At 37.3% G+C, this 16,799-nt stretch overlaps 1 protein-coding gene across 4 annotated transcripts in view; it reads left to right on the top strand.

Moving 5' to 3' along the window:
- CEP57L1 (centrosomal protein 57 like 1) overlaps positions 1-16,799 on the top strand; it is a 64,571-nt gene that overhangs the window by 39,897 nt on the left and 7,875 nt on the right. For 3 of the 4 annotated variants that reach the window (XR_009244890.1, XM_058660022.1, XM_058660029.1), the window contains exons 3-7: positions 801-980; positions 2,164-2,285; positions 8,292-8,408; positions 9,390-9,467; positions 9,934-10,020. Coding sequence is in view for 3 of the 4 variants with exons in the window: in XM_058660022.1 (XP_058516005.1) it covers positions 801-980; positions 2,164-2,285; positions 8,292-8,408; positions 9,390-9,467; positions 9,934-10,020 (584 nt within the window). In the remaining variant the exon portion in view is untranslated. The remainder of the gene's footprint in view (positions 1-800; positions 981-2,163; positions 2,286-8,291; positions 8,409-9,389; positions 9,468-9,933; positions 10,021-16,799) is intronic. The other variant, XM_058660034.1, reaches the window with a different exon arrangement.

Raw genomic sequence — 16,799 nt, 5'->3', positions numbered from 1 at the left:
AAAAATTAAAGAAAAAAAAAAATTTTTAAAAGTTGAAGACATCAAAAACTGAAGGAAAAAAAACCCTTTAACTGTGAGCCTGAATTACCATGGTAACTAGTAGGTTGTACATTTTAATTTTATTAATCTGCACTCAGATTTTTCTACCCCTAGACTGTGCATTATCTTCATGCCCTTACATTTGAAAAATATTTATTGTCTTAAATTGTGTTTATTGGCTTCCTTAATCCTACAAGTGACTAAATGTAGTAATAAACATCTTTTTAAACAAAATATGTTAGAGAAAATGTCCCTGTTTAAATTTTTGCCTTTACTTTACATTTTGGTGACAAATGTGTATTACTTGGATATCTTTTGTTGTTGTTTTCATAAGATTTTTTTTTTATTGGAAAGTCAGATATACAGAGAGAATGAGAGACAGAAAGATATTCCCTCCGCTGATTCACTCCCCAAGAAGCCACAACGACCGGAGCTGAGCCAATCCAAAGCCAGGAGCCAGGAGCTTCTGGGTCTCCCACGTGGGTGCAGGGTCCCAAGGCACTGGGCCGTCCTCGACTGCTTTCCCAGGCCACAAGCAGGGAGCTGGATGGGAAGTGAGGACACCGGGACACCAGTGGCACCCGTGTGGGATCCCAGCACTCGTGCAAGGCAAGGACTTCAGCCACTAGGCTACCGTGCTGGGCCCTACTTGTGCATCTTTTGACTTATTAGCAAAATATGCTGCCATTTTTTTATGTTTCTATAATTGTAAATGTTTAAAAATTCTCACTCAAAGCATCAAACAAATTCTTTTCCAACAGCTCTCGTTTTGGCCTTAAGAACTCTTCAGGAAAAGATTCATCGTTTAGAGCTAGAGCGAACACAAGCTGAAGATAACCTGAACATTCTTTCCAGAGAGGCGGCACAGTACAAAAAGGCCTTGCAGAATGAAACAAACGAAAGAAATCTGGCACACCAGGAGCTGATTAAGCAGAAAAAAGGTAAAAGCAAGCAAAGAAAAACAATAGTTCTTAGAAATGAGGGATTACCAAAGTTTACTATTTGAAAGTAGTAAGTCCACACTAAGCAGATTCAGATATCTTTGTTCTAAGAAACACTGAGGCTTTGAGGCCTCTCAGCCACTGCCATCTGTGCAGAAAAATGAGTGAAACATTGAATGTACTACTACTAGGCCGCTTTTTCCAGTTTATCAATCTTCATATTGCAAAAAAAGTTAGATTTTTAGGCAAATTGTGAAAATAAATTAAAATATTTTCAAAATAAACAGTAGAATCCAATTTAACCCACAAAATATTTTCCATTCCCATTAACACTAATGCTCAAAATTGGAAATATAAAGTGACACTAGAAATTAATATGAAAAAACAATAGAAGAATCAAAGAATTCTAGCTAATGAGAGGAAAATTGGGTTAATTAGAGGAAAAAGGTAGTTGTGGCATCTGTGGAAATTAGGGAAGTGGCATGTGGTCCCAAGAGCTGTGGAAATGCACAAAGTATATGCTCTCTGTAATTTCACTGAAACACTCAGAACTTTCCTTTTTTGCTTATAGCACTACACTTACTCTTATAAATAAGTCCTGACTTTGTGTTCCAGCTTACAAGTAGAATGAAGAAGTAGGGAGAGAGGAGTGTTAGAACTGTGGGAAGAAAAGTGTTGAAGGATTACAAATAGGTTGTTTATCCCTGTGAGGTTCACTGGGCTTGGAGCAGTCAAGAGCAGAGGAGAATGGAGTGATGGGATGCACATGTCTGAATTTCCTGAAAGAGAAGAAGTGTATTGGTTGTAGACTTTATGAAGTAAATTCCAAATTTGTTTTGCACCAAAATGAACTGATCTTTTCATTCCATTTTCTAACTTTTTCAAGTACCAACATACACCTTGCTATTTCCCAGAACAATCAGGAATTTTGTCTTTTTAGAAGTCATTGTCACTCTCCCCTTTCTGCCCTCTAAGATTTGAGGGAAAGGCAGTGTTAAGTCAGTAACATAGCTAATGAGATGTTCACAACATGTATATTCATAAGCCTGCAAGAGTTCATATTAAGAACTTAAAGAGGCCTTGAACTTTCTGCTCTTGATTGAATTACTTGATGCATTTGTTTTGTTGATCGGGTTTGTGACCTATATGATAACCAATTGACTCATTTTTTTCTTGTTCATAGATATAAGTATACAGCTAAGCTCAGCACAATCTCGTTGCACTCTTCTAGAAAAGCAACTGGAATATACAAAGAGAATGGTTCTCAATGTAGAGCGAGAAAAGAATATGATTCTAGAACAACAGGTGAGCATATTTTCTAAAGAAATGATAATGTAATTTAATGTTTTTTTTTAAAACACCATGGAAAATTGTCATGACTTTAAGTGAGTAGAATATAAAACTATATATAGATATTAGCTTACAGTAATGACAAGCTTAAATCATTTGGAACAATTCTTCTGGAGGGTAAAATAAGAAAAATTAGATGAGTGTTGTAATGCTGCTTAAGGCACCTATATCTCATGTTGATCTGCCAATTGGAGTCTCAGCTGCCCTGCCCCCAAACCAGCTCCCTGCTGATATGCCTCGGAAGCAGCAGATGGTGTCTCAAGTACATAAGTCCCTGCCACCCATATGTGAAGCCCAGATGAAGCTCCTGGCTCCTGTCTAATCTGGCCCAGTCCCAGCTGTTATAGTCCATTTGGAGGAGATAGCCACCAATGGAAGATCTCTTTGTCTTTCTTTCAAATAAATAAATAAATCCTGAAAGGAAAAAAATAGAATATTAAAAGCAAAAAGGAAGAAATTTGCAAATGTGTTAGAAAACCAACAAGGTGATTTAAAAAAAAAAAACACCCAGTTGAAATCTGTGTATAGATTTAAGTCCAAGGAATTCAGACTCCTTCTTTGGAGGGCATTTTGGATTCCAGAAAAGGTATTGGGAAGATGAATAATGCCTTTGACCACCACCCTGCTAAAGCCAAGAAAATCAGAATTGGGGTTCAAGGTCTGTCAAGAGTAGAAACTTCAGTGAATCTCTTGTGCTCTAATACTTTGAAAGGGTGAACAAGAAAGGAAATCAGATTACAGCTCTGCTCCAGGTTGTCAGGATGGCCTGAAATTGGATTAAATATTCCTGAATTACTAACATCCCCAAGGTGCCCACATTATTTCTGCAAACATTTCTTCAATGCAATGAGCAACTATCAGTCAGAGACAGCCAGGCAGTAGAAAATGAGGTATTGTCAACAAGAAATTGCAGATAATATGGACATTTTCTCATACTATCCTGAACAGATACTAATTTTAACTGGCTTTAAAATAATTTTGCTTCCTGTGATTGAGAATATTTTTAGAAGGTTGAAAATTACAGTACAGGAACCAGTGTTGTAGTGCAATGAGCCAGTCATGGACTACCACCTGCAGTGGTCAGCATCACATAGAGGAGTGCTGGTTTGAGTCCCAGCTACTCCCTTTCCAGTCCAGCTCCTTGCTAATGCTCCTGAGAAAGCATTGGAAGATGACCCAGACGCCTGGGGCACTGCCACCCACATGGGAGACCTGAAGGGAACACCAGGATTTTTGCTTCCCCTGGGACCTATGCTGGCTGTTAACTGAACAGTGAACCAGAGGATGGTGGTTTTCTATCATTCTCCTCTACCTCCCTCCCCCCTTCCTTCTCTCTCTTTCTCAGTCTTCCTCATTCCCATCCTTCCACCTACTCTCTCTCTTGTCTCTCCACCTTTTAAATAACAAATCACGAATGAATTAATGAAAGAAAAAAATGTTTCAACAAGCACTGGTAACCATAAAAGTATAAAAATTACAGAACTAAAACAATTTCAGTAACCAAAATGTAGAATTCAGTGCATGGATTTAATTACAGATTAGAATAGAATTAGTGAACTGGAAGGAGAAACTCCGTAAAGTGTAAGCAAAATAAATTTAGAAAACAGAAGAAGATACAGAGGAAGAGTGAGAAGGTCTATCTTATGTGTAATTGGAGTTTCAGAGGAAAAGTAAGGGAGAGTAAGGCAGAAGCAATATTTAATGAGATCATGTCTGAAATGTTTCTAAAACTGATTAGAATAAGTCATGCCACAGACTCAAAAAGCCCTTTAAACCAAAGCAGGAAAGGTATAAAAGCTATACCTAGATTCCTCAAGTAAAGTAAATAATAAAGCAAAAATAAGATCTTATAAGCAATCAGAAAAACAAATTACACTCAGAGGCACAAATTGGTAACTGATTTCTCAGTGCTGAATAGAGAAGCTAGCAGATTGATAAAACCATGGTCTTAAAAGAAAACAACTGCAATCCAGAATTCTTTGATTTGGACAAATATTTTTCAGAAATAAAGACATTCAAGACTTAACAGACTGATAAAATTTGTTCCTAATAGATCCACAGTAAAAAGAACATTAGTGAATATTATTCAGGCAGAAGGAAAGTTATCTTCTTTGGAAGGTTGGAGACGCAGAAGCAGAAAGAAGAGCAATGGTGATGGTAAATAATGGGGCTGTTGTTATGGCACATTGGGTTAATCCGACACTCATGATGCCAGCATTCTAGGTTGAAATGCCAGTGTAAGTCCCAGCCCTCAACTTCATATCCGACTGCCTGCTGATGCTGCTGAGAAAGCAGCTGAGGGTGGCTCAAGTACTTGGGCCCATCCACCCACATGAGAGAACAGATGGAGTTCTGAGTTCCTGGCTTTGACTTGGACCAGCTGCCACGATTGTAGCTATTGGAAAGTGAATTAGCAGATGGGAAAGCTCCCTCACTCTCTGGCCTTGTCAATCTGCCTTTCAAATAAAGACATCAATTAATCTTGTTAAAAAGAAGATATTAAATATGAGGACAAATCAATATGAATACTATATATAATAGCAGTAATAATGTTTTGTGTTATTTAAACATAATAAAAATTCATTTAAAAATAATAAAAACAACATTTAAAAAAAAACAAAACTAGAAAAATGAGCATACAGGAATCACAAATGCCTCACCATTTATAGAAAAGATGATGAAGTTTATTAATAATCAGCAAAGTGCAAATTGAAGCAACAAAAGCTTTGTAGCTGCCAGATTTGGGAAATTTTAAAGTCTTAACAATTCTGGGATAGCTTAGGATAGGATAGGATAGCCAACAAGGGTAACCACTTTATCTTAGAAAGTTCAGCATATAAGTTTTAGTGACCTGGAAACTCCTATTCTAACCAAATAATGAGATCAGTAACTTTCAGCAGTTTTAAAAATGCTTTACTTGAGGTGTAATTTTCATACATTGAAATGCACAACCTGTAAGTGTGCATATCTGCACTAAATACAATATGTGTCCTTGAATTCACATTCGTATCAGTTAGTAGAACATTTTCATTCTCCTGGAGAATCCCCAGCTCTCTTTCATGTTATTCTCTGCAGTCCCCAGCTCCCAATAAGACAGTACATTTATTTTTACCTTAGATTGATTTTGCTTGTTCCAAAACTTCACACAAATGGAGTCATATGGAATACATAATTTTAATCTGATTATTTCACTCAGAATAAAGTTTTTCTGATTTACCTATATTGTATATATCAGTAGTTCACTCCTTTTTATGCTGTTTATAATTTTAACGTACAAATGCCAGTTTGCTGGCTTCCCTTGGGTAAATATCAAAAAATAGAACTGCTGAGTCATGGTATATTTAATCTTATAAATTTTTCTAGCTGTTTTTTAGTTTTTATTTTTGAATTTAGGTCTGTGATTCGTCTGGAACTAATTTCTACATAGTAAGAAAATGTACTCAGAGTTTTAAGCCTGTAGATAGCCGGTTGTTCCAACACTGTTTTGTCAAAACTTTAGCTTTCCCACTAACTTGCTGGAGTACTTTTTTTTTTTTTTTAACTATTTCATTTCATTTTATTAGCAGAGACATACAAAGCTTCCGTCCACTAATTCACCTCCCATAGGCCCATCACAGGGCTGAGCCAGGCTACAGCCTGAAACAAAAGAGCTTGCCCCAGATCTCACACTTGGGTGTTAGGAACCCAGTCATGTGGTCTGTCATCACTGCCAACTAGGATACACATCAGCAGAAAGCTGGAGTCAGGAACTAGATCTGGGTTAGGACCTGGGCACTCTGATATGGGACATGGATGCTATAACATTATCTTGACCACTAGGTTAAACAGTTACTCCAAAAGAATCTTTTATTCTTTATTATTATTATTGTTATTGTTGTTATCATTATTATTATTATTAATTTTCTGATGCAATTCCATAGACTCTGGGATTTCCCTTACCCCCTCCAAGTTCCCTCCCCGCAGCTGATTCCCCCATATTATTACAATAGGATAGTCCTTCATAAGCAGTCGTAAGTCCATCATTCTGCTATTTATGTGTATCCTGACGTTGCGGATACAGACAGTGGCAGACAGTCCAGAATCCTACTGTCAAGACATAGCCAACAGTTTAACTGGGAGTCCATCTTTGATTTAGAACTAGAGATGCACACTGTGTTGTATCCTCACATTTGGATAGGATAGTTCTATTACACAGTTACCATATATTCCCTTAAATGAAAAGCCATGAAACAAAATCAACAACAGGAATAAAGTTAAAAAAATTTACAACACCATGGAGTTAAATAACATGCTACTGGATAACCAATGTGTTGATGAAAAAATAAAACGGAAAACAAAATCCTTCTTGGGGAAAATGGTGCTCTGTATGATCGATAAGGCAGTGAAGAATCTGATAAGAGAAAGAAACTATTTTGAAGGAAGGAAAGTAAAAAACCAAAAGTATCAAAACCCATGGATTGCAGCAAAAACAGTATTGAAAGGGGTCTTGATCTCATATTTTGCATGAAGGCTGCCTTTTATTGCATACAGTATATGGTATTTGTCCTCTGGGATTGACTTATTTCATTGAGCATAATGGTCTCCAGTTGGGAGCTTCATCCAGGTCTCCCAGGTGGGTAGCAAGAGGTAAAACTTGTAGGCCATGTTCTGTTGTTTGTTCCAGGCTATTAGCAGGGAGCTGCATGGGAAGTGTAGCAGCCAGGAAATGAACCTTTGACCATTTGGGCTGGCACCATTGCAAGTAGATGCTTAGAAAACCCCACCAGCCCCTGTGGGGTTCTTTTAAATTAATTATTATTTTATTTATTTGTTTTTATTTGAAAGGTAGGAGACAGAGAAAGATATTCCTTCACATCCACTGGTTCACTTCCCGAGTTAACAGCCAGGACCCTACTATTTATTCCAGGTCGCCCATGTGGGTGGTAGGGACCAAGGTACCTGGGCCTTCCTTCCCAGCCTTCCAGATTATGTATTATCAGCAAGTTAGAAAAAGAAGTGGAGCTACTCAAATAGAGGATGCAAGGGTCCCAAGAGGCATCTTAACCACTCAAATGCTAGCCCTGGGCTTGTAGTTGTTAATGAGAGAAATATTGACCTCTTGTTAAATGTAGCTCTAAACATTTTATGCTTTTGATACTATTGTGAATAGTATTGGACATTTTAATTTGATTCTTCATTTGTCTGTTGCTAGCATATAAAAGTATAATTGAGTTTTGTATAATCTTATATCTTGTGATCTTGGTGAATTTATTTGTTCTAGTAGTTCTCATATTTTCTAAGGATTTTTTAATACAAAGTAATCATCTGTGAATAAAAATGAGTGTATTTTTTCCTTTCCAATTTTTATTGCCCTTTTCTTACCTTGTGGTACTGGCTATTACAGGTAAAAAGTGGAAGTGGTAAGTATTGACATTCTTGCTTTGTTCCTGATCTTTAGGGGGAAACTACTAGACCTTTACTATTAAATAGATTAGCTTTTCATAGCTACTTATTAAGTTGTGAAAATTCTGTTGTGTTTTTGCAGCTTTTTATAATGAGTGAATATCAGCTTTTTTTCTGCATGTATTAAAAAAATCATATAATATTTTTCTGTATTATTGACATAGTAAATTACATTGATGGGTTTTCAAGTGTTAACCAACCTTGCATTCCTGATGTGTGCCCCGGTTGATATATCATTCTTTATCTTCGCGGCTTGATTGAATTTGATGATATTTTGCTTAATTATTTTTGGCATTTTTATGACTTTAAAATATTTAGGCTTTTTTTTTTCGCTTGTAAACACTTAAAGTATGTACATGTATGTGTATGTTTCTTATGAAGTACGCAAGCTGTGGTTTGAATTCTCAGAAATGGTGTTACTCTTGATCCTCTGGCATCAGTTTGCCAAATCCTTTTTGCCAGATCCTTGATCCTTTGGCATCGCTTGCCAAATCCAGGTTTTGTTTTTATCCTTTCTAGGCCCTACTTCAAAGGGAGAAAGAGCAGGATCAGATGAAGCTGCATGCAAAACTTGAAAAGCTTGATGTCTTAGAAAAAGAATGTCTTAGACTTACAGCAACTCAGAAAACTGCAGAGGTAAGCTTCCCCCTTTTTTTTGAAGTAATGGTGCCAAGGACTGTATCTTTAGTGTCAAACGTAATTGGCAATGTATGAAAGTGTACAGTAAATCTTACTTTTGTAAGGCTTCTTTCATAACTGTTAGCCATCCAGATGTGAATTCTTTCCTGTAAAGAAGACACAGTGTGTCTGTCACAGCATGAATGAGCTTGTCTTTTGATGTGAAATTGTGATTTTGAGTTTTTGTAAGAAGGCAAAACATTTTCATCTGTCAGCTGGTTTACCTGAAGGATATTGAAGATTGCCTTTCACTACTTGCAGTTCAGTTAATCCCATCCCAGACCTCTCCCCCTTCTTCCATTTCCTAGGATTTTTCTTGAAGTCCTACTTCCTATTAGGAGCCTTCCTTGAGTTCTCTTTTTGAAATAGTACTGTCCTCTTTAGTATAAGAAGTAGTGCTTATTTATATAAGGTCATATAGCATCAGGTCATATTCATTTCTTTTTGTCTTCATTGTTCCCTGTAACACTCATGTTTTTCTAAGTGTAATATAATCTTTCAAGTAACAAAGGCTCCATTCTACATTTCTCAGCTATCTTCCTGCTATCTCTTTTCCCCAACAATTATATCCTGTTCATATATACAACGTGGACATGTATTATTTTTCTTGGATTTGAGTGAAACATTGATACCCAAGACTGCTAACTGTTTAACCGTGCAGACCTCAACAGTGTCATCATTATGGTTTTGCTACCTCAGGTGTACGTGTCTGTTCTGTGCTTTCTCTTTGTCTCCTTTATGTAGTAGCAGGTAAAGCATGGAAAGAAAGCCAAGACAAATGTTAGAGCATCTCCTGCCATTCCTTTTGCTTACTCTCTGCTTTAGTTTGCCAAGCTCTAAGAATTAAGACCCTTCTGTTTGGAAAAGGAACAAGAGATATTTGGTTATAGTTTTTATATTATCATTCTCATTTTTTTTAAAAAAAAAAATCTTTTGCAGGACAAGATTAAGCAGCTAGAGGAAAAACTTAAGGAGGAAGAACATCATCGAAAGTTATTTCAAGACAAGGCTTCCGAGGTGATTATGATGCCGCATGTTTTATTGCACTTTGTTCTCATTAACCAAAGCCTGTAATCTGGAATGTAACCTCTGCTTCCTGGGTTGTTAGTTTTGTCACTTTCTGCTCTAGTAATAAAATTCTGAGTCAGTCAATACGTTATTTTATCTTTGAATGCACTGCCAGGAAGTCTTTGGAAATCTTGACAGAACCATATATTTTCCATTGAAAGAACCCCTATGCTAGTTTGTTTTCAGCTTGGTAGATTTATGCATATATTAAAGAAGTCATGCTGTCTTATAAAGAGGCAGTGATTGCCATTACCAGTAGACTTAATGACTCATACACATACAAATCGTACTTGTAATTTTCTTTCCTCAAAAAGCATTTTTATATTTATAAAATTAGACCTGATCTCTCATTTAAATATTTTTGAGGAAACTTGCTATAAATCAACTTTTAAATTTCTTTTGTTTAATATTATAGCTTCAAACCGGACTTGAAATCAGTAAAATTTTAATGTCTTCAGTTTCTAATCCAAAAACCTCCAAGGAAAAGAAGAAATCATCAAAAGTATGCATATAAACTTTTCCCCAAACATAACTTTCCTACTTACTAATTCTTATTTACTTACCCTTTTAATATGTATTACTACCCATTTCCAGACAAGTCTTGAAGAGATTTATATTAGTAGGCATGCAGTAATGCTGTGAAATGAGGGAAGCCATGTTGGTTTGGAATATAGAAACAGAAAATTGCATAGAACCTAGACTAAAGAGTAAGAACAGTCATGCACAAAACGTAGTCCCCATTTTGTTGACAAGCAAAGCAAAAATGAGCATGTAATGGATGTAGGCCTGTCTTTTGATCTAACAGAAAGCAAACATTTCCCTGCTTTCAGACTTACAGAATATATTTATTTTATTTAAGAAGTGCTCAAAAACACAATGGATGCTGATAACACAGTAGATCTTGAAAATGGTCTTCTGTAACACAGGAACAATTAGAAAAGGATTTTGTCTCTTTTAACAGCTTTCTGAAGTCACAGGAGTACAAAGTCATTTACTTAGGGAGTTTATTATTATTTGTTCTTTCTATTCTCATGTCCTTTCCATTTACCTAAGTAAAATTTGGAGAGTTAATACTTTATAAATTGAGCAGTACTTTGTTTGGATGAACTGATGTTTTAGATATTAGGGAATCTTCCTAAAAGTTCATGGAAAATAGAATCAAAATATGTTTGTTTTAGTACAAAAAATACTGAAACCCATACATATAAATGATGATCAAAAATGTCATTTTCCATAAACTTTTTGAAGTATCCTCAAATGTTTAAATGCATTAAATAAACTTTTTTGTTATATTTAGTGGTCCCAGAAAGATTTTAATCCCTTGTAGTCATATGATTTTGTAATTATGTTTTGATGGCCATTATTACTTTATTCAATATGCAAGTAGTAAGTATTTATGGGAGCCAGGGGTACTATCTGAGATTTTTTTTTTAGTACTACTGTGTAATTATCTTGTGAATGTAATAATGGAGAGAGAGTTCTACTTTACTGTGGTTACTCTTTTACAACAAAAAGAGTTGCTTAATACTTACTTAGTCCAATGACTAAGGTAGACTTGGTGGTACAGTGGCTTAAGCAGCTGCTTGGGATGCCTCCTTCCCGTATAGGAGTGCTGGTTCAAGTCCAGCTACACTGTCTCCCATCCAGCTTTGCTCTGATGTGCTAGGGAAGGCAGCAGACAATGGAGAAGTAGTAAGTTCCCTTCCATCCATGTGGGAAATTTGAGTGGAGTTCTTGGTTCTGACTTCAGCTGGCTTGGCCCTGGTTGTCATGCTGTTTCTCCAGTTTTTAAGAGTTTTATACATGTAATGATTTAAAAAATTCCTCATTGCAAATGAGAGAGAGAAAGAAGCTGCAAAGTGATTTTCAAGTGGAACAAACACTGAGTTTGAGTTCTTTTTATTTTTTTATTTTAACTTTATAGCATTCTGATGAGTTAGTGGAATTTTTTTTTAATGTACTTGCTTATTATAAAAAATGTGAAAGTAAAGAGGGAAGGTTAAGGAGTGAAAGAAACTTAAAAAGGTCGTTGCTGAAAGACAAGAGAGAAATTAAACAGACTAAGATCCCTTCATAAAAGTACATATTTTGAATCCCAAGTCTACAAATAATGTCTGTCTTTAGAGATAAAAGGAGCATTGTCAGTGTAGGATCATATTTTAAATAGACGCTGTGACCTGTTCAGCTTATCTTTCTCCATATTCTAGACATAGTTCAATCAACTCTTGTTTTGTTTTATTTGAGAGTCAGACAGAGGCGATCAGAGAGCAGAGAGAGCTCTAATCCTCTAGTTCACCTCCCCAGATGCTTGAAACAGCAAAAACTGACCTAGGGCAAAGCTGGAAATTGGGAGCTCAGTCCAGCTCTCCAAGATGGTAGCAGAGCCCCAGCACTTGAGTTGTCCTCTGCTACCTTCCAGAATGTGCACTGGCAGGAAGCTAAAAGGAGGAACAGTGAGAACAGGGCCAGACTCAAACCTAGACATTCAGGTGTGGGAGGCTAGTGTCTGTAACAACAGAAGCAAACACCCATTCCTGTGCCTGTATCTACATGTACATAGACTGGTACGTGAAGAAGAGATGAATAGTTCTGGATTTTATGAGAAATAGGTAAATATACAAATGTAAGACAATATAGTGAAAGCTTAACAGTATATGGACAAAGTACTATGATACTTTACAGGTGAAGGGAAATGTTAACGGTGATGCAAGAAGCAGCCTTAAAGACAGGCTTGGAGGATTAAAAAGGATTGACAGAGTGAGTTACAGGGTGAACTCCCTAACTAGATAATCCCAAATCCAGAATGCTTCCAAATTCAGAACCTTGTCAGTGTTGACAATATGCTGAAACTGGAAAATTTCATAGAATGCCCTCATGTAGCACTTCACAGTCAAATGCAGCTGTATAAAATTATATTCATGTTATGTGTATGAAGTATAAATGAAATTGAGTGCTGGCTACACTTCCCATTCTAGCTTCCTGCTAATAAGCATCCTGGGAGGCAGCAGGGCAATAGCTGGTATGCTTGGATCCCTGTCACCCCTGTGGGAGACCTAGGTTGAGTTTCTATCTCATAGCTGTCAAAGGCATTTGGAAAGTGAACCAGCAGATGGGAGATCTCTCTCTCTCTCTCTCTCTCTCTCTCTCTCTCTCTCTCTCTCTCTCTCTCTTTCTCTCTCTCTCTCTCTCTCTCTTTCTCTCTCTCTTTCTCTCTCTCTCTCTCTCTCTCTCTCTCTCTCTCTCTCTCTCTCTCTGCCTGCCTCTCACTCTCTCCCTCCTTTCTCTTCCTTCCTTCCTTTCTCTCATTCCCTCTTTATTTTCTGCCATTCAGTTGAATGACTGAATGAAAAAGAAAGATTGTGGCTGGCCTTCACTACTGTGTAAAAAATTTTAACTTATATCCTAAAAGCAGCTGGGAACCATTGAAGGTTTCTAAGAATAAAGCAGAATTGGGGGGAGGGACCGGAACCTTGCTGACCTGGGGACAGCTGGCTGCCCCCCAGGGCTAGGGGCAGCCCTGGGGGAGCAGCCCAGCCAGGCCGGACCTGAGAACGAGGACCCAGCATGCCAGGACCACTGCCGCAAGGCAGTGAGGGGTCCCTGTCTATTTCCCAGGCTCAAGTGCTACCACCTCCCTCCGGAATTCATCACGTGCTCATGAAGCAGACGATGGCATCATTTTTCCCAAAAGACTTCTGTGTTTCCTTTTAATTAAGCATGTGTTGGTTACTCAGAGGCACATTATTTTATCAGGGTGCTATACTCTGTTGTTGATGTTGTTGTTGTTGTTGTGATTGATGTGGCTGTTATGAACTGATGTCAATCCAGAAAACAGTAATATTATTTCAGCCCCAAACAGCCTGTATCTCATGCAATAAGACATTGTGAAGTAACTAATGAACCAACAATTGATATGAGTCAGATTGCTTATGATCTACATTAAGAAATGTAAAACCTAATAAACTTGTAAGGCCCTATGATACTTGGAAATGGGAAGGGAGAGCAGAGAAATCTTACACCACCCCAGTAGGTGTGAGGAAGATGGGTGAAGGATAACCCATCAGGATCATAACTGGTAACTCATAGACAGCAGACTCGAGTCAGCATTAGACAATAGCAAAACTACAAAGACATGTGGGGGAAATCAGGAGCAATCCTAACAACCTCTTAACAGGAGGTCATACGCATAGAGCAGTGGGGGAGCCCAGAGTGGAGCAGGGGGACAGGAGGAGGCTTGTATCCCAACCCTGAAGACTCCTGGAGCCTCACCAAGGACTTTCAGTACGACCACCTACTGCCAAGGAGACCACGGGGGAAAAGGAGTGCCTTCAGAGGCCAAGAACTTGAGGTCACCCATCCCCATTTGGACCTACAGCGTGGGATGGAAGAAGCCCAATTCCTGCCTTGCAGGATCCAGGGTCATCAGAACGACAACCAGGATCCCTGAGCAGTCCGCAGAAACAGAAGAACAGTAAACTTCCTTCGGAACTAGGGAGAGGAGCTTTCTCTGGCCCTTGCCTGCTTCCAACTTTGGGTCCCCACCCTCTTTTGTAAGGACCATCAGGATTGCTCTAGAAACCCCTCATAACAAACAAACATATGAACAAACAAACTAGAATAGATAGATAGAGAACAACTAGGAATGCTTAGAAACAGACAGGAAGCGGCCAGCCGGGATGCACTTATAACTCACTGGGTGGGACACAAAGATCAGTTACTCCTCTCTGGGGTGATAAAGATTTCTGTGCACACCCCTCCCAAAAACGTTCACCTAAACTGTTGACATTGGTCCTGTTAAAGTGATAGAGTTAGACTACCCGAATAACAACCAGGTTTAGCAAAATCATGCTTCAATGCTATAAAATGCTAAATACTAACATTGAAATAGACAAGAGACAGCTGAATAGCAATCTATAGCCATTTTAAGGTATATGGAACATGGTTGAATATAAACCAAAATTGATATGTCTATGAGGAAGTCACAGGTTTCGGTCGAGAACCTGCATTTCCCTAGTAACATATTGGTTAATCAATACCACGCCAATTAATGCCATAATGTTGTAAATGGTTGTAAATATTATGTTGGGTTTTTTACTTGATTGGGAAGATACTCTGCTGGTTCTACCTTCAGACCAGAGATGGTCTCACCAAGAAGCCATTGAACTCACCAGGACAATAAGATGCTGGACTTTATGATTGATCAAAACCTCCAATGAAAGAATCTCAACTGAATTTGAACTATGGAAATGCAACAAGGTGGAGCAATCCGCGGGGGGCGGGGAATTCCAGTGCATAAAAAAAGTGTCACATAATGCAATGAAATTAATAAATAAATTAATTAAAAAAAAATAAAGCAGAATCAGAGCTGTAATTCTGGGTGGTAACTGACAGCAGCATGATAGCTTTATAGAGTTATCACATGTAGATTCATCTAACAGTCAAGATATACAAGTATTCCACTATTGTAAGACCCCTTTATGCAATCTCTGTTACAACATGTCTGCCTTCCTGCTGTCTGGCAACCTCTAATCTGCTTACCATCTCTATAGTTATTTCAGAAATATTAGATAAGTGCAGTTACATAGTATATCATCCAAGTTGTTACTTGAGTCAATATATTCCTTTTATTTCCACATAGAATTTCATGTTATAGATATATCACAGTTTTACTGTTCCCCTTTTGAAGGATATTTGGGTTATTTCCATTTATAGTTCTTAGAAATAAAGCTGCTATGAGCATCTGTATATACGGATTTTTTTTCTATTTTTAAAATACAACCAGGGCTTTTCTTTGTTGAAAGGGCTTTAGTTGCTGATTTGATTTCACTCCATGTTATAGGTCTGTTTAGATTAATAGCCTCATGATTAAATTTGGTGGGATTGTATGTGTTCAAAAATGTATCAATTTCTTCTAGATCTTTTGATTTGTTGGCATATATTGTTTTTAATGGTTCCTAATAATTCTATGTATGTCCAGAAAATCTGTTGCTATATTTCCTTTGTCATCTCTGATGCTGTTTATCATATCTTCTCCTTTTTCTGATTAGTTGGGCCAGTGGGGAATGTATTTTGTTGATTTTCTCAAAGAACTGATTCATTGATTCATTATCTTATGTGTTATTCTTTTGGTCTCTATTTGGTTTATTTCTTCCCTTATTTTGGTTATTTTTTTTCCTACTAATCTTGGGATTGCTTTGCTGTTGTTTTTTTAGCTCCTTCAACTGTAAGGTTGGCTTACTGCTTAGTAGTTTTCTAATTTCTTAACATAGAGATGAACTTTCCTCTTAACACTGCCTTGATTGTGTCATATAAGTCTGATATGTTGTGTTGATGCCTTCATTTGTTTCAAGCAATTTTTAAATTTCCTCTTTAACTCGTTGCTCATTTAGTAGCATGTTATATAATCTCTAGGTATTTCAATCTCTTACTGGGTGTTTTGACTTACTGTTCTCTAGTTTCACTCTGATGGTCTGAGCATGGTATAATTTTGATTTTTTAAAATTTGTTGAGACTTGTTTTGTGGAAAGTTCTATAAAATGATGAAAAAAAAGTGTATTCTCTGTAGGATGAAAGGTTTGGTAGATACCATATCAACTAAGTTCATCTGTTCTAGTGTCTAGGTGAGTTCTGTTGTTTCCTTGCTAATTTTCAGTCTCATCAATCTGTCCATTGATGTTAATGGGTTACTTAAGATCCCACACTATTATTGTATTCAAGTCGATTTCTCAACTTAAATTCATCAATATTTGTTGCACATAGCTAGGTGCCTTTGCACTTGGGGCGCATACATTTGTTATGGTTATCTCTTCTTGGTGGATGGATCCTTTGATCATTATGTGGTGTCCTGCTTCATCTTTTAATGTTTTTCACATCAAATTTTATATTATCTGATAAAAGAATGGCTCTATCTGCTCATTTTCATTACCATTAGCCTGGAATATGTTTTTCCATCCTTTTCCTTTCAGTTTCCGCTGATATTTTTTTGGTGAGATGTCTTTCTGTTAGGTAACAGATAGATGAGTTTTGTTTTTTGGTCCAGTCCACTAATCTATGATATTTGGTTGACATTCAGGGTTAATATGGATAGGTGGCAGTTTGGTCCAGTCATTTTAGCAATGGGTTTGTTCATTGTTTTATTTAGTCTTTTGTCATTTTACTGGGATGTTCTCTGCATTTGCCATTGGTTTTAGTAGAAGCTTTTCCATTTCTCTATCAGGAGAACACCTTTAAGCATCATTTGTATGGCAGATCTGGAGGAGGTGAAGTCTTTCAGCTTTTCTT

This window comes from Ochotona princeps, chromosome 1 (genome assembly GCF_030435755.1).
Source record: "Ochotona princeps isolate mOchPri1 chromosome 1, mOchPri1.hap1, whole genome shotgun sequence".
Taxonomy (NCBI): domain Eukaryota; kingdom Metazoa; phylum Chordata; class Mammalia; order Lagomorpha; family Ochotonidae; genus Ochotona; species Ochotona princeps.
This window is presented reverse-complemented; position numbering and strand designations above follow the sequence as displayed.